At 40.7% G+C, this 16,668-nt stretch overlaps 2 protein-coding genes across 3 annotated transcripts; one reads left to right on the plus strand and one right to left on the minus strand.

Moving 5' to 3' along the window:
* Window positions 1–173: 173 nt before the first annotated feature.
* On the minus strand, window positions 174–3,266 carry polr2eb (RNA polymerase II, I and III subunit E, b). Its single transcript, XM_079266819.1, has 8 exons — window positions 3,111–3,266; window positions 2,436–2,610; window positions 2,087–2,202; window positions 1,882–1,962; window positions 1,733–1,791; window positions 1,445–1,523; window positions 854–926; window positions 174–312 (listed from the first exon to the last, which is right to left on the minus strand). Exons 1-7 carry the CDS (start codon window positions 3,165–3,167, stop codon window positions 861–863), a joined length of 633 nt encoding a protein of 210 aa, XP_079122945.1. The 5' UTR covers window positions 3,168–3,266; the 3' UTR covers window positions 174–312; window positions 854–860.
* Window positions 3,267–3,511: 245 nt separating this feature from the next.
* Window positions 3,512–8,140, plus strand: gpx4a (glutathione peroxidase 4a). Of its 2 annotated transcripts, none has more exons than XM_079266863.1 (7): window positions 3,512–3,652; window positions 5,687–5,781; window positions 6,056–6,200; window positions 6,802–6,953; window positions 7,071–7,095; window positions 7,302–7,361; window positions 7,790–8,140. In XM_079266863.1, exons 1-7 carry the CDS (start codon window positions 3,587–3,589, stop codon window positions 7,820–7,822), a joined length of 576 nt encoding a protein of 191 aa, XP_079122989.1. In that variant the 5' UTR covers window positions 3,512–3,586; the 3' UTR covers window positions 7,823–8,140. The 2 variants fall into 2 exon arrangements, with proteins under 2 accessions (XP_079122989.1, XP_079122988.1); XM_079266862.1 differs by having other exon boundaries at window positions 3,518–3,679.
* The last annotated feature ends 8,528 nt before the right edge of the window (window positions 8,141–16,668 follow it).

The raw sequence follows: 16,668 nt of genomic DNA on the forward strand, positions 1-16,668 counted from the left end.
CTTTAAAACATGATGTAGATCATTCTGTCCTGCTTCACAGGTCTTGTGTTTAGTAGTTCGGGGAATCTATTGGCAGAAATAGAACACAAGTTTATACTAAACTAAACTTCTAGTTTTTGATATGTATACAAACGGTGAGAGCATTTGAACTAAATCATCCTGAGGAAACAACATTTGACATTTTGAATAGTTTATTTTACAAAATCAGTTATTACAAATAAACTACAATTTCAACAAGTCAAGAGCAGAAGGATAATCCATGGATGAATGAGTCAGTTTCAGCTCCAAAATGTTGATCAATAAGGAAATAATCTGGAAAATAAAACAAACAAAATATGTTTTATTTAAAGCCATGGTCCACACACACATTATGGCTGATAAGATAAGTTGTCACGACTGATTGGGCATGTATTTTTGGGCGGGACAATTGATCCCTTTCTCAATTATTCACTTTCTCTTAATACATTGTGGTAAACCCCAGATAGCCCCAACTTCAAGTAAGCTGAAGAAAGAACTGTGTCCTATATTTGACCAAGAAAGCAGAGTACGTCGCTGCAGAAGAGACAGTGGTCCAGAGCCATAATTTGATGCGACAGCTTGTGTGCAATGCATCCTGGTACGTGTAGGCACTGCCCACACGGCTCAGTCAGCAGGAGAACTCTGCTTTCTCGGTCAATGTAGCAGAGTTGGCAAATTCTCCCGTTAATGCTAAACAAAAGCTACGGTAGTTACAAAAATGAAAACAAAAAGTCTAACAACAGGAGTATCAATGTGCTTAACGTGCAGGCTGACTTGTATGAGTGTGTTTCAACCTTTTCGTGACAAACTGCTAATTTGTGCGTCACACACTTACCTGTCTGTCACTGCACCAGTCTGTATGTGATGTACCTCCCAGCTGTTTCACTGGGTCTGATGATCTTTACCACCTGGAAAAGTAGACAAATCGCAGAATTTTAGACTGTGCTGGAATTACTGGGAACACAAGTTGCATGCTTCTTGTATTTGCATTTGGGTAGAGGTTTATTTGAATTCCAGCTGCTATCATATGTTACATGCAAATAACTTCCATGCGTGTTAAAACAATAATTCCAGTTTATTAAAAACACGTCTAATTTTTTAGTTTTGGACACTACTATCATTTCAAATTCAGGATCGGAAAATCAAGATAATAGCTAAGATTTGGAAACACAACATTGTTACAGCAAAGTCCTAAATAAGACCCACATGCTAATGAACTGGAATCATCCTTCATGCATCTTTAAAACATTTTGTCTTGGAACATATATAAGTTCTAAAACTCTATTTGAGTGATCACACTCCTTGACAGAAAGGCAATATACCAGAGTACCAACCCAAGATCCAATACGCAGCACCATGCAGTCATGTGATGATGACAATGTTATGCATTGTGATTATTAGAACAAACGTCTCATCGATGAGCTACCTGTCCTCTTTTCAAGCCAAAGTAGCGAGCCACGGGGTCCCCAGCCTGAATCCTCGGCAACTGACTTTCCTTTAATTTACTGAGGTTAAAATGTTAAAGTCTGATAACAAATACATGTTTTCATGAAGAGTTGAGTCTCAAATACACTAAATACAGCTTGATGGTTGTCTTTATGTAAATAAACTGCTACTTTAAACTTCATTACAAATAGTAAGTACTCCGAAGATGACCGAGTGCTTTTCCTGCATTGTTCAATTACTCTAAATAGTGCAGTGGCTGTAAGGATACTATCTTCCCAGAAGTTCAACCACTTCCTCTTTTGTCATAACGATGTGCTCTGGAACAAGCTGAAAGACAAAACAACGCATCAAAAACAAAAATGTAATTCTCAATCGATCAACAGCGGAAACGAGATCTTAATACAGTACGTTGTTTACCTCGTGCTCTGTGATGTTGATGAGCAGCTCCTGTTGTAGAAACTGTTCCAATATGTATTTGGGTGCCATGTCAACGAGAGACTGTAAGGAGACATTTCATTAAATATGGTTACCGAGAGAGCAAGAAAGAAAGCAAAACAACAACAAGACGGTCGCTGCATAATTGGAGATGTTCAGAAATTTGATATACGATGCAGGTGTTTACCTGTTTGGCTGACGGTGTCATGCCCATCTGAACAACAATGATGGCTCGTGTGATGTTCTCCTCCTGCATCCTCTGACAGTACATCTTGATCGTCTTGATTCCCACCTTGGGCTCCTCTGAAAAGTGAAGAAAAATAATATATAATAATAATAATAATAATAATAATAATAATAATAATGCACACTGCTGCATGTAGAGGCATAAATTCAAAGCTCAACACCTTTCAGCTCACTGTCAACAATTATACAATGGCCTCATTTTTAGTTCCCAGGACAATTTGTGTATTTATTTATTTTGTAAATAAAAGGACTGCTAGCCACCCTGTATGTATGAATAGGTATCAACCTACCAGGGAAGAAAATAAACATCTGGTCGGTGGGGTCGTCGTTGTGTGCCACCAGCACAGTGAGGTCTGTGCGTCTGGGGCGACCCTCGCTGGGCTTGTCTCCAAACTGACTCTTGAACTCATCCAGCGTCTGGTCCAACTCGTCCTGTGTCACCAGGTAGCCTCTGTCGTGGCACAGCTGAGGGTGTGAAGGTGAGACCGTAAAATCAGTGAGTGTACAGAATAAACTATTATGTTTAAAAATCAAACTGGGACAGATTAGAGCTGTCAAGAAGCTCTTCACACCCAGCACTGTAAATCACCTCTAATAGCAATTAGAAGGCAATGTAGAGGTTTCCATTATTTCCTGTCTATAACCCACATTTAAATGTCTTTGTTCCATTTGTGAAAATACAAAAAGGGGGGATTTTTCACTGCTTTTGTCACATTTAGACCACATTGGACCAGGTCCAGATTAAAGACCACTAGAACTAGACTTGTCCAATCTACACTCCATTAATCCCAGAGAAGCAAGAGACACTTTAAAACACAGTTTTGGATTCATGAATCATTCATGCTATTTGTGAAAATGCAAAAAAAAGGAGATTTCACAGCTTTTTTCACATTTAGTTCCTGGAGGAACTTAGCTACATGCTAAGTTAGCAGGCTAAAAAACAAAAACATTAAGAAATAAAGTACCTGCATGATGGTTTTACGAATCTTCCACAGCCTGTAAGTCTCTTCTTCGTCATCCATATCGTCTCAAATGTTTCACTTGCTCTAGATTTTAACTAAAGTGTGTTTTTTGTTAATTTATCAGCTTCGCTCCTGCGGACAATGCGACGCACGTTTCCGTTGATCAGCGCAAGCTGATGACGTCAACGCTGAGTCGTAGTGTGTGTGGGTGGAGTTTGACGAATAACGATGTTTCTTACTAATATTAACAATTATTATTATCATCTGTACGATAATAATAGTAATTGTACTGTAATTGTAACGATATTTATACTAACAGTGATAATTCTATATATATATATTTTATTTGTTAATCGTTTTATTCTGACAGTTTCGAACCGCCGGTTTCCGCCGCAGTTTCACAACAAACGGAAGGGGGCGGATCAGCAGCTACTTTGTAGCTATTGAGTAGATTCAATTTGGCCTCTCTGATAGAAACAATGAGGCCATTATATGCTATTTTGATATTTGGGGCTGTGGTGAGCAGCGGAGCACTACTGACGATGGTACTGTATTTAGTTGTATCCCGAACGGTAAAGTAACCCTAACTTATCCGGTGCTTGTGTGGTGTGGGGGGTGCTCCTGTGATTTCCAAGTAACAGTGATGTCCGGAAACTACCAACCTCTGATTTCCCTTCTTAATTGCAGCATATGATCGATGGTGGATGTTATTTTGGTAAAGGAATACTTTGTCAGTACTGTAATGCTCCTCGTGGCTCTCTGCCCAGATAACGGTTCCTCATTCAGTGCAAAATACCTGTTTTTGTCTGTCAGCATGGTGGTGCACGATTGTAAACACAGTACAGCTTAATATGTATCTGCGTATTACTTAATTAATGGTGTTGGAGTGTGAGAAGTAATTAAAAGGTCAGCCCATATTATATGAGCTTGGTTTGTAACACCGGATGTTCCTGCAGCAGCCCCCTCCCATCATCTGGCAGCTGATATCAGCTGATAGATATCAGGTGGTAGGCTAATCAGTCTGAGAAACGCATCAACATGCGCAGTCATTGAAAGGTTTTAGAACACAATGTCGTTGTCTGTTACAGCTGACATCTTATTATATCAGCAATGGGAATTCATTTCAGTTTACCAGCGTCTCTTCAAGCAACTAATTCTCACAAAATATTAATCTTCAAATAAACTACACATGGAAAGTAAATGTAGTGGAGTAGGAGTGTAAAGTAATCTAAAAATGAAGGTACTCAAGTGAAGTACGAGTGTGTTAAAGGTGTAAATAAATACAACAGTGGAGTAAATGTATTTCATTTATTTCCTTCCTTGCAAACTTGAAATTATTTTCCTCTTTATTCCATATCTGTAATATCCCCAAATATAAATTACTTTCCCTCACAAAAACTTTATTGTTATTATTACGATATTTTATTTGTCATTTACATCTATATATTGTTTTGGCTCCTCAATTGTATATATTGAATCATTCAGTAAAGTATCTGTTTAGATGTTATTGAATAGAGCAGATGTATTGTAACTATGAAGCATGATTCCCACGTAGACTTGCCTGAAAATTGTGTAATAATCTTGTAAGAACCCGATCAGTGTGTTGCCCAACAGCTCACCGTTGTTCAATGATTTGCCTGGTGGTTCTACTGGTATTACATTGATTTATTCCTTCTAATTGGGTTTAAACACCAATTGTTTTTGTTTTTCCAGCTTATGATTATTTGGTAGAATGAACATGTGTTTTCGTCTCAGCCTTTGTAACTTTTATGTTTGGGTGAGATTTAGAAGGTTATGTGTGCTTTATTCACTGATGCAACTTTTAGTTTTTTCATTCTGATACTAAGCTCATGAGTTTATGTATTTATTCAGACTGTTGGTCTTTACCCTGGCCACATGACGCTCACCCAAGGTCTGTTCACCCCGACATGGCCGATTGTTTTGCTTTTATAACGCGTCATCTTTGCTGTAGAGGTTGTGATACCGTCGTGGACTGTGGACCGAGGTGCATCTGCGTGTCTCGTGGATTTATTTGCCTGCAGCAGTAGACAGGGACCTATTGGAGACTCACAGCCTATCAGTTGTGTGAATGATCAACCCGTTCTCTTTTTACATGAGGACACTGGATCGTCTGCTTTCTCTCAGTAGTGATTTTATGTTCTGACAAGTGAGGGTGTAGCTGAAGCCACTCAGGCGGTTTACAGATTACTGAAGGGCAGACATGCGCCTCATAGGGTCCACTGTCCTTTTCTCTGTCCTGCTGCAGGCTATGGTAAGAAAACTTGAGACAGGGACGGGTGGTTTATGTTGCAGCACTGGAACTTACGTTTGGACAAAGTCAGATTTTGTTGAACTGAATTGATCATTACATGTGTTCATGTTTTCATTCCTTTTGATGTATTCATTATGTATAATTATGAAATGCACACAGAACTCTTTTACTCTTAAAGATGTATTCTCAGGGGAAATGTGTATATCTGCTGGAACATAAATGTCTTGTTGTCTAATATTCATTCAACAGGATAAAAGTATAATTTAAAAAAAAGCTCCCATCACTCAAGTTTCCTTTCTCCTTACAGTCTACTCCGACAGAGGACTGGCAGACGGCCACGTCTATCTACAGCTTCTCAGCAACGGATATTGATGGCAACTTGGTTTCCCTAGAAAAATACAGGTAAATCTATCTTTGATATATTCTTTTTCAATTTCGTTTTTAAATGTGGCTTTATTGGCATGAAAGTTGAAGGAAAAAAATAATGTTGCCAAAGCATCAAAATAGAGAAGTACACAATAATATTAATATGAATATTTAAACAACATTAACACAGCATTGTTGTATAATAGTGATTTTAGAGTATCACAATTACATATTGTCTCCCTAAAAAGCATCGCATTACATAAGCTCACCATCACTAAAACATGATGTTTGTGTGTCTTTGTATTTTTAGGGGGGATGTTGTCATCATCACCAACGTTGCCTCTAAGTGAGGAAAAACCCCAGTAAACTACTCTCAGTTTGCGGCAATGCACGTCACGTACGCTGAGAGAGGTTTACGCATCCTTGGCTTCCCTTCGAACCAGTTTGGGAACCAGGTAAACAACATGTTTTATTAAGGCTCTGTGCTACAACAGGCATTATAACATACGTGTGCGTGATCTATAAAGTGGCATGTCTCTAGGAATGTGAAACAGCAAGTATATTATTGTCCTTTTTTAAAATAATAAATTAAAGGAATACTTCACCCCCCAAATTATCATTTATATTTCAATTACTCATCCAGTGTTACCATGAATTCTTGAAATAAACTTTGTTTTTCTTGCACACCTCCATGGATAAAGGAGAATAAAAATAACTAGAGTTTGAGGAGTTATTTTTTTCCTGTGTATAGACAAATCTGTGCGTATGCAAATATATAAGTATGAAGGTGTAAATATACAGTATATGTGCACCATCATACTAGCCTACTTCTGTATTATCCTTATTTTATTTATATCTTTATTTTTTCGACTTTACTATCATTTTTACTTTTTCCCAATAATAATAATAATAATAATAATAATAATTCTTTAAACATTGTAGGAATGAAGTGAAGTATTCCATTTAGCCAACCTTTGTTTCATCAGCATTGTTTTATTTGGAGACTTTAACACCACAGGGCATGAATTATTTCTCTCAACTTGTTTTATTTTGAAGGAGCCCGGCAATGAAACTCAGATCAAGCAGTTTGCACAGTCCTACGACGCCCAGTTTGACATGTTCAGTAAGATCGATGTGAACGGGGCCACCGCTCATCCTCTGTGGAAGTGGCTGAAGGAGCAGCCCAACGGGAAAGGCTTCATGGGAAAGTACGTGGTGATATTACAACAGGTTTATTCATAATATAATGACATGATGCTTAGAGACACATCCTCTAAATCAATTGTTACTATTTTCTAACGTGTGATTTGTTTTCATCCCTACAGTAGCATCAAGTGGAATTTCACCAAGGTAAATATTTTGTATCTGTTATTTATTATAAATTTAGACATTACCGCTGATAGCGCTGAAAATGGGTCATATTCCTGTGTTCTTTCCATATCTCTATAGTGTGTTTACTATCATGAGGGTGCAGAATACTTATTGAAAGAAGCCTGTAAATGATTCTTGAGAAAGTGTTTCATTCTTCTTCTGTACTTTTCTGTCTTTCTCTTTAGTTTTTGATCAACAGAGAAGGTCAGGTGGTGAAGAGATACGGACCCCTGGATGATCCAAGTGTATGTACTTTGCCACAGATACTATAGTGTATTTATCATGACTGTACTGCACTTTTTGTGTATCTTTTTATTCATGCACTTGTTTTAGATATTTCCCATGTGGCTGTGTAATTATTCGCCTTCAGAGACCTGGTGACACTGGGCAGAGCTTTTTCAGTTCATGTCCAGATCTTTCCATGTAAAACTGTCCAGATGTAACATTGTGTACATGATGAATAAGTTGAAGTAATGAACAAAGGGGCAAGAATGAGGCTTTAAGTTTAATTGACTTTCATATAAACTAACTCTTATTATCTCTCGGCCATAATTCATAAAAAACGATCAGGATTTGTGTGTGACTGTAACTGCACATATTTGTGTCTCTCCGGGTGTTAATACACTTTCATTCAGACAATTATAGTCAACCGCTGCTCTTGCTTTTCTTCCAGGTGGTGGAGAAGGATCTTCCCCGATACCTGTAAACGCCTCATGGATGACTGATGCCTCACTCGCTGATCTTCTGTCCTTTTCGCTCCTTTTCTCTTCCTCTCCGAGAACCAGTGGACATAGTTTGGTTCCAGCCCAGAACCAGTGACGGTCTGTTCATAAACCCGCATGGCGGACAGAGCAGACCTGATGAAAATGGCGTGCAAACCTCCTGGGAGGATTACTAAGCTTGCATTCATTTGGTTCTCTGGAGAGAAAGAGGAAGGATCCCTAAATGGATCATCACGTCTTTCAGTATTCATGTGTGGCAGTGTGTTCATAATAAAATGCACTAAGATTTTGCTCGAATGATATTTCTGTCTGTATTGTTTGTCTGTCAGGAAAACACTGACGTTTTAAAAGTTGTATTATATTGTATCATGTTGGTGTTGCTTGTAGAATAGATGTGTTTTGTCCTCAGGGATTGTTGGGCACAAAGATCTTTCTTTCTGTTTTATGGAAATGGTGGAAAAAAAGACAGAAAATCCATTTATCTCGCACTGACAAATTCAAGCGTGTCAGAGAACCGTTCACGAGTGAGCGCCGGGGCTTAAAGTGAAACAGGTTTTTATTTTTTCAGGGAAGAAAAATGAACAATGTCAGTTTTATCTTTTGGATATTGAACTCGCAGCACAGCCACTCAATACTTGAATGACGAGCACTCTACTGTGTTTGTTTCCAACACAGTAGAGATGGTTGTAGAGACACAGATTAAACATTTTGACTATTCAATAAAACTATCCTTGCATACGAAGTAAAATAAACACACACACAACACAGATTTTGTCCGGGATCATTGGTTCAGAAACGTACAAGGAATCACAAGATTACATTTTCCTCTTATTTGCATTTGCTTGGTGAAATACTGGATAGTTTAACCTTTTCATGCCACCACGAACAACTCAAATTAAACGATGTGAGATGGGAAAAATCCCTGTTTGATTGAACTGCTCACAATTGGGGAGATGTGGCTTTGTATTAAAGGATTACAAGCAAAACAAATGTGCCTAATTCAGACTAACCTCATCATTTGAAGTTGCCTCATAAAGCCAGAAAAAGTATATATTAAAATATTCCAGCAAAGAAATAATCTGCCAGTGATTGTTTTTACCCTGGATAAACTACAGATCCCTGTTAATAATTCTACATTGGATAATGATTAAATTATGGCATTGTCAACCAAAAACAAGGTATAAAAATCAGACTTCATGTTGGTATTGTGAAGAGATTACACAAGTTCAAAGTTTGCTTTATTGTCAATTCCACAATGTACTGAACATACAGGGGAGTTGAAAAGACGTTTCTCTCTAGTCCAACTGTTGAACACGGTGGAGATTTTGCGAAGTAGTGATGTCTCTACCAGCAAAGCCGTTGTTTAAATCAGGCATATGACTCTGAGGCTCTTATAAGATTGAACCGGGTAGACAGACAGGTTTGTGTTGTGCAAAACCCCTGTTGCACTGATGTGTACGGGTGGGCGCACACTCATTCACACACACACACACACACACCCTCAACCCCCCCCCCCCCCGATGCTCTCCTCGGTTCATGGGGAAGTCCAAAAGCTGAGCCAGCAAATTACTGAGACGCCACCTAGTCTAGGGGAGAAGGAGGGGGGGGGGGGGGCAGCCATCGCACCCCCGTGGAGTCCGGGAAGCCGGAGGCAGTGTGATCCATGAGAATATAGGTCATTAGTCTAGAGAAGACAGAAGGGAAATTCCCAGACAAAGTGAAAAATGCTGAGGAGCTCATATGGACCACGAAGGCAGACCTGGCTTTCAAAGATTACGCTGAAGTAAGGGTTTTTGTGTCATCAATCAAGTGAGGTGAAGGGTAGGAATCCGTTGGAAGTCAGACATCTGAAGCCCGTATTAGTATAAATAAGGGCAGTTTTGAAACAGCAGAAGAACACTTGGAGCAGAACCTTGGAAGCAGCTTTGGAGAAGGAGTTGGACGGAGTCTCGAACCCCGTGCGGCCTCCTGCCTGCACGGGGTGAAACTTTAACTTTTTACAGAATCTCCGGACTTAGAGACAAGTCAGAATTTTTAAGGACAAATAGAAGATTTTTTGAAGTCTAGTCAGGAGAGAAGGCTCACTCTGTCCAGTCCTGCGCTGGGTGAATCATTAACTTTTTTCCTCCGTAAGCTACACAGCAAGCCCGTCTGCTGTCTGAGTCAGCTTTTTACAGATCCTTTGTCTGTAAACTGCTCTGAAGGGGTTTTTGAATACTTAGGTGATTTTTTCTTATATTTTTCAGTTAACGATTTTCATCTGCATTTTGGACCAAGAGACTATACTTTGATTTAAATGCAAATAAATAAATAACGAATTAGTTTCTTCGACCAAGTCCTTTTCTTGATATTTTCCTGAGAAGTCAGCCCTGGAGAGGGGTCACACCTCAGATGATCCCCTTCATCCCCTGAGGTAAGTTGTGTTTGATCCAGCTCGGTACATTACTGATGGCATTCTTGAAATGCCCAAACCACACTGATACTTATTCTAATAATTAAAAAAAAAAAAAAATTAATTAATTAATTTTTCAATTTTTTATTATCGAATCAAAAAGTCGTGAGGGGTCACCCCCCAGAAATCACGTAACATGGCGCCCGAACAGGGACCCGAGAGGGATTAGATCCTAGAAACACTAGAACGTGTATTCTGGGTAGAACAGAGGTTCCCTCTCGGGTTAAAATACACGGACCCTCCCAAGGAGAAAACAGAAAAGTGATGTGAATTCAACCAGCGAAATCAAGCTGAGGTGATATATTGAACTCTGCCAGAAGTGGTAAAAAAATCGACAATCCTCGACCGACGTTCGCAACACTCGTCCGTCAGTACCGGCAGTCAAGGAAAAGATTTTATCACTCTGCTCTCTCTATTAGGAATCGGTACCAGGGATCGAGGCAGTCAATAAATCCTCTAAAAAACTTGACCGTCCTTCTCACAGGAGAAGGAGTCGTTCAGTTAAAACGGGACAAATAGACAGATCCTTAGTGTTAAAAAACTTAGAACCAAGTAGAGAGGAAACCCTTAAATTAAAAGTACTTCACGGGAGGGCATTTAAGAGATTTAGTGGACAGAGATATTGATCGCTGCGCATAGGTTTAAAGGATACCTAGCTTGTCGACACAGAGGCCCGGCGAGAGCATACGATTTTAAATAAAATAGTATAGTATCCTCCCCCGTCTAAAAACAGGGTGCCCTTTTTAGCACACCGCTGTAACACAGAGAAGGTCTAGTTGGGCTGATCACTCAATGCAATTAACGACTCAGGCACTGAAGAGATGAAAAAGGGCAAAATCCTTCCTTAGTCAATATATTGGAAGATTATATCATAGTTATATAATAGAGAAGTTCCATGTATTGTTCGTAGTAATATTACAGTAATATTATTGCAGGGCTTAATGGTATTATCAGTATATGATTCTAGCATTTAGCAGAGACCTGAGAGAATGAGGCTCTGAAACGCCAAGACGTGTGGAACAGGGGAACTGATTGATTTCTCTCAGGATAGAATCAGGGTGTATGATATTACCGCAGTGGTATCGCAACACGTTGTATTTTATTGCTGTTATATATTAAAATAATAGTATTTCGAAAATGGAGGAGGAAGGAACGGAATGGGGTTCAGATAGTGAGGACCCTCCTCATGGGGGGTTATCTCCCCCCCACTTTGAGCAACCGCGGAGGACATTATGTCCAGATCCCCGTAAATACGCTGATCCGGGTAGTTATTGCAGGGAATTAAGGAAAGCCCTGGAGCCCAGTGCTCCGCCACCATATAATCAGGAATGCACAGTATATACCATGAATACAAGATATCGGTTTAGAACATCCGTGTTTAAAACACTAAAAACGATTTATAAATTTGCAGTGTGGGGTAGTATTACAGTGTTGATTTTGGTTAATATTGATAAGTGCAAAATTTAAAAAGCCCCCCCCCTTGCTCCTAGCAGAGAGAGCAGGCGGAGGGGAGGGGGCAGTTCCCCCCCTCCTTGCTCCGAGCAGAGAGAGCAGGCAAAGGAGGGGCGGCCCCCTCCTTTTTGCTCAGAGGAGAGAGAGCGAGCGGGGGAGGAGGGGCAGCCCCTCCCCTTTGCTTCCCTTGCTTTCAAGGCAGCTCAGAATGAGCTAGAATAAGAAAAAAAAGCAAACCGCTCGCCCACACAAGTGGATTAAATGGCCCAAAGCCAGGCCGAAAAACGGCTAAACTTTCCCTAACTCCTTCCACCAGGTTGGAGAGGGAAAGATGCACTCACTGAGGTCCTGATTGAGCAAGCCTCTCCAATAAGGACCAATGTGCATGAGGGATTACGAAATGAGGGACACGACAAGGTCAATAGGTTTTTTGAAACAGAATCTAGTTCCTCTTCCTAACCTTAGAACACATCCAACACAAAGTGAGGTCACGGGTCAACAGTGAACGATGGTTGATGGCTTCAAGACAGCTACACCAGGAAAAAAGGAAAAAGGCAAGCATGAGCCTCACGTTGACTTCTGTGACCTCACACGTTACATTCCACAAACCGGCTGGATCATCAGCTGCTCAGGGGACAAGATTTTGCCTAGAATGAGCCTGGACAGCCCTCTATTGGCATTCAGGGGAACTCCAAAATCACCGTTTCTCTAAATATAGTTAGGGTCTTTAATCCTTTAAAAGTATATCATTTTTTTTGTTTGTTACTTTACCAGTTCCATTCTTATCAGCCGTATATTTTACACGAGTTTCTCAGATTTTTCAGTTTCTCCTGCGAGGACATTTTGTTCATTTCTTATTTTATATTTTTTACGATCTTATCCTTTATATTAAGTAGGGATTATATACACATCGTTTGAGTGTTTTATGCAGTTGTTACGGACTGAGCATTTATTTTTAGTTTTAAAACTTTTTCAAACTTTTAAGTTGAATATTCTAGTTAAGGAAGGAGAGAGCCTTTTCAGATTTTTATGTTTTGATTTCTACACGATTTCTACCCTGGTCATTATGTGAAAATGAATCTTGGACCAGATGACTGGCCCAGCCCAACGATCTATGATCCTGATCTGTGCTTTCATATGGCATACAGAAGGGCGAGGGAAACAGCAGCTAACAATATCCTTCACGATTGTATAAAACTTAATCGGCTGCGAGATAGCACGCCTCAGTCTAGAAAGGACAGGTTGAAATAGGTAGTCATTTAAGGTTTTCTCTTTCTTTGATACTTTACTGCTATTTTTGTTGAATACTTTTATCCTCATCCCCTGGATATATTGGGTTTAACCTCTCATCCCTGAGGTCTCCAGGTTAACCACACCGAATCTCCAAGCTCGGGGCAGGTCCAGTTGGACCGGCGGGTTGTACCACTGTCGGACTCGCCAGAATCACCCACTGCTATCTCTCCCTCTCTGTCTCCCAACGTCCACATGACCCTGACCTTTGTCCACTCTGTGGACGAAGAAATCGATCCCCGAAACGTGTACGGGCCCTTACGTGATGCAACGGACCTGAGGGACCATCAGCCCATCGGGGGAGACCTGGCCTACGCGGACCTGGGTCCTTATCAGTATCCGAATACTGAAACTGGACTTTCCGTGGGCCCGGGGGCCTTCAATCGACTCTAACGACCAGGGGGTAGAGGAATATGTCCTCTGGGACAGAAAGCGGGCTGAGACAGGTGGCGTCTTGGACGGGAGATGCTGAACTATCGACAGTGACGGCTGCTGGCGCGGCTCGCATGTGACTCTGGACATTGACTTTTCTGCTCTAGGAGAGAGAAGAAAAGAAAAAATACAATAACAAAGAGGTTGTGGGGGTATTTTGTATTTTCTGATATGTTCAACGTTTTGTATTCTGTACTTTTATGATATCTTTGAGAGGTGGATTTTGTTTTTGGGGATGGGGAGTGTTTTACTTTTTAGCGTTGCTTTTTCTTCTTTTAAACTATGTTTTCAGATAGGATTCATTTTCTTTTTCCTGTCTTTATTTCAATGATATCATTTCATGTGTTGTGTTTCAATATGATTCAGATTCCCATTGTTTTTCTGGGAATACCTGCTTTTGTGCATTTTTGACGATACAGAAGTTATGATGGACCTCTACTGTGAGAGTATGAGATGTTCTATTTTTCGTGTATCTGGTGCCATTCGAGAGAGGGTGTTAGGAGATGTGGCGAATTGGCCCAGATCGCATAGAAAATGGTTGATCTTCCGTTCACTGAGATAGACATGATCAAAGGTTTTAGCCTCAATTAATCCTGGTAGCTACCTTTTGTGTGATACAAGAACGGAGGTAGAGACAAGTCACGATTCGCAAGAGAGGGTGTTGAACACGGTGGAGATTTTGCGAAGTAGTGATGTCTCTACCAGCAAAGCCGTTGTTTAAATCAGGCATATGACTCTGAGGCTCTTATAAGATTGAACCGGGTAGACAGACAGGTTTGTGTTGTGCAAAACCCCTGTTGCACTGATGTGTACGGGTGGGCGCACACTCATTCACACACACACACACACACACCCTCAACCCCCCCCCCCCCCGATGCTCTCCTCGGTTCATGGGGAAGTCCAAAAGCTGAGCCAGCAAATTACTGAGACGCCACCTAGTCTAGGGGAGAAGGAGGGGGGGGGGGGGGGCAGCCATCGCACCCCCGTGGAGTCCGGGAAGCCGGAGGCAGTGTGATCCATGAGAATATAGGTCATTAGTCTAGAGAAGACAGAAGGGAAATTCCCAGACAAAGTGAAAAATGCTGAGGAGCTCATATGGACCACGAAGGCAGACCTGGCTTTCAAAGATTACGCTGAAGTAAGGGTTTTTGTGTCATCAATCAAGTGAGGTGAAGGGTAGGAATCCGTTGGAAGTCAGACATCTGAAGCCCGTATTAGTATAAATAAGGGCAGTTTTGAAACAGCAGAAGAACACTTGGAGCAGAACCTTGGAAGCAGCTTTGGAGAAGGAGTTGGACGGAGTCTCGAACCCCGTGCGGCCTCCTGCCTGCACGGGGTGAAACTTTAACTTTTTACAGAATCTCCGGACTTAGAGACAAGTCAGAATTTTTAAGGACAAATAGAAGATTTTTTGAAGTCTAGTCAGGAGAGAAGGCTCACTCTGTCCAGTCCTGCGCTGGGTGAATCATTAACTTTTTTCCTCCGTAAGCTACACAGCAAGCCCGTCTGCTGTCTGAGTCAGCTTTTTACAGATCCTTTGTCTGTAAACTGCTCTGAAGGGGTTTTTGAATACTTAGGTGATTTTTTCTTATATTTTTCAGTTAACGATTTTCCTCTGCATTTTGGACCAAGAGACTATACTTTGATTTAAATGCAAATAAATAAATAACGAATTAGTTTCTTCGACCAAGTCCTTTTCTTGATATTTTCCTGAGAAGTCAGCCCTGGAGAGGGGTCACACCTCAGATGATCCCCTTCATCCCCTGAGGTAAGTTGTGTTTGATCCAGCTCGGTACATTACTGATGGCATTCTTGAAATGCCCAAACCACACTGATACTTATTCTAATAATTTAAAAAAAAAAAAAAATTAATTAATTAATTTTTCAATTTTTTATTATCGAATCAAAAAGTCGTGAGGGGTCACCCCCCAGAAATCACGTAACACAACATATACACATATAAAGTGAATACAGTGCAATAGATTAAAAAAACATTGAAACAATATATATATATAATAAGAGAAAAAAACAAAAAAGCTATCAATCTGTATTTAGCAGCAGTTGGACGTGGAGAGTCTTAAAAGAGAGGAGGGAGAGATTTCAGTAGACCAGGTGTTATGTACATAAATACTTAATAATCTGGTATTTACTTCTAATTATGCCGTTAGTTGTGGGCTATAAAAGCAGTGAAACATCAAAATTCACCAGAAGATAATAGTGTTCTTTGTACTTCTCCTGTTTTTGAGCCAACACCTTAATACATTTAGTCAAGGATATGCATCCAATGTAAGATAAGTTTAAAATTGACATGCAATACCTCATGATTTATATGCAGAGGTCAACGGCTCTGTAGCACTTGACGGGCGGACATGCAGGACAGAGAGCAGGACTCTGATGGGTCCTGATGCTTGGTGCTTAAACACAGAATCAGAATCAGAAACAGTTTATGATTCTGTGATGCACAGTCAAAGTTGATGGGCAATGTTTTCCTCATGTTGAGTTTTTAATGTGAAGATGTCGCCATATTATCTGCCCAGAGAGTTGTTTTTGTTGCTGCTGTTTACATTCCTTAACATGCTAATTCAAAATATGCACCACAGGAATGTATAGTACTGTTTTTGTTTTGTTGGTCATGTGTTTCTTGTGGTACAAATGGGCAAAAAAAGCTAAATTTCGTTGTGCATCACTGTGTTGGATAATGACAATAAATGATCCTTGAATCCTAAAAGTGTAATGTTTAAACATGTAAATGTCTAATCATGCAACCACTCAGACTCCCATCAGTTCAAATTGACCTCTGTATGTGACTCCGAGCATCCAAAAGGACGCGTTCGGCTCCGGGCTGCGGCTCCCTCGGCCTCCTGCAGAGGGAGATAAACGCCCGCTGCAGAAGGGATCCACAGGGGTGTCCGGCCGGCACGAACACCCAGGCAGCAGCAGCAGCAGCACAGTAGCAGCAAGTGCGGTGCAGTCGACCTGAGAGGAGCGGACGCTGCTCCGCCTTCTTCGTGCAGGAAACACCGCACAGATGACGGGACCATCGCGGATAACTATCACACATTCCTCCGTTTGATTATTGCTACACATCAGACAAGCACGTCCGCCTCCTCCTGCCTCTCTCACCGGGATCACACACCGTCGCTGTTGGGTCTTTTGGGGTCTTGTTTGTTGTGTTTTTGTGTGTGTTGTCCTCCGGGAGGCTGA

This window comes from Melanostigma gelatinosum (genome assembly GCF_949748355.1).
Source record: "Melanostigma gelatinosum genome assembly, chromosome: 4".
Classification (NCBI taxonomy): Eukaryota; Metazoa; Chordata; class Actinopteri; order Perciformes; family Zoarcidae; genus Melanostigma; species Melanostigma gelatinosum.

Coding starts and splice junctions, on each gene's coding strand:
- polr2eb (XM_079266819.1), bottom strand. CDS start 3,167: ATGGATGACGAAGAAGAGACTTACAGGCTGTGGAAGATTCGTAAAACC. Junction 1,963..2,086: donor TGACACCGTCAGCCAAACAG/GTAAACACCTGC, acceptor GTCTCCTTACAG/TCTCTCGTTGACATGGCACC. Junction 927..1,444: donor TTGGCTTGAAAAGAGGACAG/GTAGCTCATCGA, acceptor CTACTTTTCCAG/GTGGTAAAGATCATCAGACC.